This window comes from Mauremys mutica, chromosome 11, assembly GCF_020497125.1.
Source record: "Mauremys mutica isolate MM-2020 ecotype Southern chromosome 11, ASM2049712v1, whole genome shotgun sequence".
NCBI lineage: Eukaryota > Metazoa > Chordata > Testudines > Geoemydidae > Mauremys > Mauremys mutica.
The window spans coordinates 78,051,391-78,057,970 of record NC_059082.1 but is presented as its reverse complement, the minus strand read 5'-3'; the positions used below and the strand labels follow the sequence as shown (position 1 = coordinate 78,057,970).

The 6,580-nt window shown below is 48.1% G+C and overlaps 1 protein-coding gene across 1 annotated transcript; it reads left to right on the top strand.

Moving 5' to 3' along the window:
- The first annotated feature begins 4,150 nt into the window (after window positions 1–4,150).
- LOC123344298 (ATP-sensitive inward rectifier potassium channel 12) lies at window positions 4,151–6,066 on the top strand. The gene has a single exon (XM_044980352.1). It carries the CDS (start codon window positions 4,156–4,158, stop codon window positions 5,467–5,469), a length of 1,314 nt encoding a protein of 437 aa, XP_044836287.1. The 5' UTR covers window positions 4,151–4,155; the 3' UTR covers window positions 5,470–6,066.
- The last annotated feature ends 514 nt before the right edge of the window (window positions 6,067–6,580 follow it).

Genomic DNA, 6,580 nt, shown 5'->3' with positions numbered 1-6,580 from the left:
TGACGTATTACTGTGGCTCTTTGGCAATGTCCATTGGTAAATTTTGGCTCCTTCTCAGGCTCAGATTGCCCCCCCCCCGTGTTCTAGGAGTTGCCAATCCACACATTCCCATAACGGGGTTCTACACAGGTGGCCAGCTGGTCTGCTCTCCTTTTTCTATATTTGGGGGGCAGCTGGTGAGGCTCATATCCTGCTGCTCCTCAGTGTCTTGACACCAGCTGGGGAGAAGGCTACTTGCCTTCTCAGGAAAGGCCCCTGTTCCTGCCATTTTCATTTCCCACTGAGCAGGCTGTGCCCTGAGGTGCCCCAGAATGCCCCCCACAGTGGGCTAGGGTTTTATCCAGTGAGTTTGGTCAACTAGGGAACCCCGCAGTCAGCTCCCCCAAAGCATGAGATTCATGCTGCTTGGCACATGGATGCCCATCCCCACCGCATCCATCCTGCATACAGGAAGTGAGTCTCCCACGCCAGCAGCGCAGGGTTCACAGGGGTGCAGATGGGCTGGACTGTTCTGAATGCTCAAAGAAAGGAGGGAGGGAGCCATATTCCATTTTGACAGCCAAGCTTCCCTTCAATCAAAGGGACAGTCTCAAAATAATAACGCAGCCCGTGCCCTTCCCTCGCCCACCTACATAAGGCTGCTTCTGATTGGTACCACTGGAAGAGTTGGAGAAACCTGATTTGCTGTTCACCCATCAAGGACGTTGCTGACTGTTTTTGCACTTTGCTTAGCTTGAAGCTAGACCTGGTCAGTTTCACTTGTGGGGCAAATTTTCAAATACTCATCACCCACAATTAGGGTTGCCACCAGTCCTGGTTTTCCCAGGCTGATCCTTTTTGTGAGGTAGCGCAGGGAACCTGTGAGGGAGCTCAGTGCACACTGCCAGCTCTCCAGTATTATGAGCTCAGGATCATCCCAGATGTCCTGGGTTGTTTTTTTTTACACCTCAGAGGTGACAGCCCTACCCACAACTGGGGCCGGATTGACAAAAGCATTCAGCTCCCAATTAGGCACCAAAGTATGTGGCCGGATTTTCAAATGTGTTCGGTCCCCAGCAGCTCCCAGTGTCACATTTTGTGGCCAGGTTTTCAAAAGAGACCAGTCTCTGATGTCCTGAGCTGTTTTGAAAACCTGGCCCTGATTGTGAGCACTGAGCCTTTCAGAAAAATGCTGCCCACAGTCAGTTTCCCTGCCTGCGTCGCAGGCACAAGCACAAGGCTCCCCTGTTAAAATGTAAAAAGCGATCCACTGTACAGTGACATTTTGTTCAATCTTCTTTATACAAAAAACCCCAAGCTAAATGAAGTACTAACCACAGATAATCAAACCTGGGGGGGCACTTTGTATGATAAATCCAATCCAGATCCATTTGACTTTCCTTTATTTAGCTGTGGTTTAATTATACCACTAGATGCAACACTGAAGTCTTGGTATTGTTCAGCCTGATGTTGTTTTTTCCTCCCTTCATGAGCATCTTTCACTAATTTTTAATGGCTTGTCTTGAGGTCATTTCTCTTTCTGAGGAGAATTTGATAACAGGCAGGGGCTGATTTTCCATTGCCGGATTTCCATGGAATTGTTACACTGGTATAAAACCAGCAGTGGAGAACCAGGGCCCACATTCTGAAATGTTATTAGCTATTCTTTATGAGTCTTAGCATGGAGGTTTTCTATTATTTTAATAGCTTCTGAAACGTATAAATAATTAGTAAATAGAGCAGCAATAGCTCAGGGTAGTAGCCTAATTGACCTTCGCTTTATTGCCTGGTATGACAAATCCCTACTTCAGCATTTCCTAAAGTGTGGGGTGCATCCCCCTGGGGGGAGACATATCGGACTAGCTGAGGGGCACAGACTAAGTCTCTCCTTTGTTCCCCATGGTCTCAGTTTTCCTTTCGGAAAAAAAAAGCCTCTAGCTCTTATGGTTGAGAAGAAAACTTTGAAAACGTGACCCAAGTGTGACTGACACGGTGATGTCTGCCTGAGTCTGCAGGGAGCCTGAAACAGTAGCTCTGTGGTGTGATCTGCCATGTTCATTTCCGTGGGCACTAACTTAGATGCCACTGATGATGCTTTAAACACCAGCATTGTTAACTGTCTCACTGCTCATCACAGCATGTAAGCAAGGAGGAGACAGCTTAGGAAGAGCTACCCAATCTACTCTGAGTGACCACTCCATTTGTGTAGGCCTTTAACAACACATGAGGGTGCTAAAGATGTGTGTGTGGGGGGGAGGGGGGATTGGTTTAATTTTCCTGGATGGGGGCTCAGCTTTCAGAAGGCTGGGGAACGCCATCTCACTCTATTGACATTTTAAGTAACAATGTCATTAAATATCTTTATCTTTCAGGAAGCAACACTCTTATCTCTGCATCTAATATGACCCTACATAGGGATGGTTGACTAGGCATTCCTACCCCTATAGTTTTCCATAGACCATGCCCAATGCACGGCTGAAAAGGGAGCTAGTGAGTGGGATTACGTGTTTCCTGTCCAATGGAGGCTGCAATGTGCCATTTTACTGTGTGAAAGGAGAGGAAAATATGGGGCTAGATTCTCCACTCAGCTACATGACCACGTTGGCTCCCTGTAATTTAGGGGCTGGGAGGCTAGACTGGGAGTTGGAAACCCGGGTTCTAGCCCCAGCCTGTCTACTGGTTTGCTGCCTGAGTAGGTTTCTTCCCTTCTCACTTTCTTCACGTGTAAGCTGGTGATCGTGATATTCGGTAAAGCGTTTTGAGACATCTGGAAGATAAGCACCATATCAGAGTTCAGTATTTACAGCCAAGTCAATGGAGTCATACTGGTATAAGTGAGAGAAGAATCAGGACTGTTGTATTGTATGGAATGATTTTAGCGGTATAGTCAGATTTCCTCTTCTTTTCAGAAGCAGTGTGTTATAAGCGCAGGACTTGAGAGGCCAGGAGCTCCTGAGTTCTAATCCCCCTCGCGCTGACAGAGACTCCCTTGGTGACGTTGGCCTGGCTGCCTCGGTTTCCACAACTGTACGATAGGTGTAATAATAGTGATGTGATAGGGCTGTTGGAAGGCTTCATTAAAGATGAAATGTTCTAGGTGGTGTGATTTAGGCGGAGGAATTTTTTTTTCTTTAAAGCGTTTTGGTGACACGCCCCAGCTATCTCTGTCTGCATTGCAAGGGTTCTCACGGACTGTTCTGGTTCTGACCTGCTCCCAACACCTGCAAAGCCCAAGTGGATTGCCTGAGGATCTGCAGGTTGCTAACACTGCAGATGCGCGGTGCCGTGTTTCTTTGGCAAAGCTGGGGTCCGGAACTGGACACTGCAAAATGCATTTCAAAGGAAATCATTGGATCCTTGCGAGATGGGTTGATTTAGCCACCGGCAGCGTGCATCTGGCACTGCTCCTGTAGCTGTGATGCGGGGCCAGCCAACCAATCCCCAGCCTACAATGTGATGGAAAAGGGTATGCTTGTTACATTGTATCCCCGGGCACCAGTACCGATTGCAGGAATTGACTGGATCGATTGGTCTAGCTGGCCCTGTGAGATAAACACTAACACGTACAGCTTGGCCAGCTGAGCTCCATGACATTGCTCCTGTCTCAAGGCATCAGCCGAGCACTGGGGTGTCTGGAGGGAATAGGGGTGTCAGGAAGGATCCCCCACTCCACCTCTCTCTGTGTACAGTATTGCACAATTGGCTAGTGCCCAGCCAGGATCCTCTGTACTGGTCCCTGGCCAGGGCAGGGTGCTGGGCTTGATGAGCTGACCCAGCATGGCAAATCCATGTTGTTGATTAGCAGGAGAGCAAATGGCACCCAGGGATTTTGTGAATGGTGCTGCCTCTAAGAGGTAGAGTAAGTCACTTCACCCACCACCGAAATGCAGCTGCCTCTGGGGAGGAGCACACAGCTGTTTGATACAGCGACACTGCAGAACACATATTTGCTTCCATTTTGCCCTGCTCCGGTTCTGTGTCTGAATGGTAACGTGTGTCTTTGTTTTCTCATTGCAGAGTTTCTCACTGGATCTGTTTGGTGAAGTAGCAGCAAAGACTTTGCAGCCTTGGACTTCTCTTCCGCAACAGCAGTATTTGGGGGGGAGGGAGGGGCAGGGAAGGGGGGAGGGGAGGGGAACATCAGAAGGAGTCAGGGAGACCTTGCACGTTCTCTACATGCTTGACTCAGGGATGAGCACAGGCAGAGTCAACGCATACAGCATAGTATCCTCTGAGGAAGACGGGCTGAGGTTGACCACCATGCCAGGACTCAACGGCTTTGGGAACGGTAAGATCCACACCAGAAGGAAATGCCGAAACAGGTTCGTGAAGAAGAATGGCCAGTGCAATGTCGAGTTCACCAACATGGATGACAAGCCTCAAAGATACATCGCGGACATGTTCACGACATGCGTCGACATCCGCTGGAGGTACATGTTGTTGCTCTTCTCCCTGGCCTTTCTGGTGTCCTGGTTATTATTTGGGCTGATTTTCTGGCTCATTGCACTTGTCCATGGAGACCTAGAAAACCCAGCCGGGGATGACAACTTCAAGCCTTGCGTTCTTCATGTGAACGGCTTTGGGGCTGCTTTTCTGTTCTCCATTGAAACCCAAACGACGATCGGCTATGGATTCCGCTGCGTGACAGAGGAGTGCCCGCTAGCCGTCTTCATGGTGGTGGTGCAATCCATTGTGGGGTGTATAATCGACTCCTTCATGATTGGGGCAATCATGGCAAAGATGGCCAGGCCCAAGAAAAGGGCCCAAACGTTACTTTTCAGCCATAACGCTGTCGTGGCCATGAGAGATGGGAAGCTCTGCCTGATGTGGAGAGTTGGGAACCTTCGAAAAAGCCACATTGTGGAAGCCCACGTGAGAGCTCAGTTAATTAAGCCTCGAATCACCGAGGAGGGGGAGTATATCCCCCTCGATCAAATAGACATTGACGTTGGGTTTGACAAAGGCTTGGACCGTATTTTCTTGGTGTCACCAATCACTATTCTTCATGAGATCAATGAGGAAAGCCCGCTGTTTGGAATTAGCCACCAGGACCTGGAAACAGATGACTTTGAAATTGTGGTGATCCTTGAAGGGATGGTAGAAGCCACAGCCATGACGACACAAGCTCGGAGCTCCTACCTGGCCAGCGAGATCCTTTGGGGTCACCGCTTTGAGCCCGTCCTGTTTGAGGAGAAAAACCAGTACAAAGTAGACTACTCGCACTTCCACAAAACCTATGAGGTGCCGTCAACTCCGCGGTGCAGTGCTAAGGACTTAGTGGAGAACAAATTCCTGCTCCCTAGCACCAACTCCTTCTGCTACGAGAATGAACTTGCCTTCATGAGCCGTGATGAGGAGGAGGAGGAGGAAGAGGACGATGACAGCAGGGGTCTGGATGACCTGAACCCGGACAACAGGCATGAATTTGACCGGCTTCAGGCCACAATAGCACTGGATCAGAGGTCCTATAGAAGGGAGTCTGAAATATGACCCAGGGCCCCTTCGCTAACTGTTCTGAGGTTATTTTTCCTCTCATCTCTTCCCCTACCACCTGCTCAAATTATGCAGAACAATGCAAGTGCCATAGGAATGCTTGAGAAATTAGTATTGTTTGTAGTTTTAAGTTTCATTGCAATAACCACTGAACGGTCTGTGATAGGAAACCACAGCAGGCCACAGAGTGTTTTGAACTTCCGGTGTTGATAAAGTTATTAGAAAATGTACTGGAAGCAGATTCAATATGGCGGCACAGCTAAGGGAGAACACCGGGGGCGGGCTATGCAGGAGTATCGTCTTTGCACGCAGAGAGCTGGTGATTTTGTCTTCTTTCACTCTGTGAAAATGAAAGCATTTTCATGGAGCTGAGCTCTGCGAGGTTCGAAAGGAGGAAATATCAGGAAACAAATCCTTTCTTTGTTTTTTTTTTTTTAACTGATCACAAAAATTATATATATATTTCTGGCAGGAGATGTGATTCAGTTGCACAAGAACGACACTTGAAAACATGTAACGTAACGTCCTCCTTTTTTAATTTGGGGGAAGGGAAATGAGGTTTTAATTTGTCAACATTGTGCTCGGGAGACTGTTTACCAATAATAATAATATAACAATCATACATTCAAAAAGCGAGTCAATATATTTTTAAAACAAACAAGGCAATGAAGAAGCCACATGGATTTTTTTAGGGCTGACTCCCAGGGTGCTCAGCAGGCTGCCTCCTGGTTATTGGCTGGCAAAGTTTGTAACCAGGTCGCAGCACTGACTGGCTGACGCCCAGTGGCAGCGAAAGCAAGGAGCACAATTACTGGCAACGTAGCACAGGGAATGCTAGACTCTGGGATAAACAAATAATTAATAATAATTAACACGCTGATGGAAATATTTATTTTGGGGATGGGGCGGGATTGGACTTGTCCGCTGGGTTAACATTTTTGAGCACTGATTATTTTGTTTTTTGCACCTTTGGCTAAAATGAGCTGGATTCTCGATTGGGGTAAATCAGCTTTGCTCCGTTGAGTAGCTGAGGAGCAAGCTTTCTGGTCTGAGTCACTTGCAGTCAGTGGGGTTGTTACTGAGGATGAAATGTGGCCTCATGGGCCAG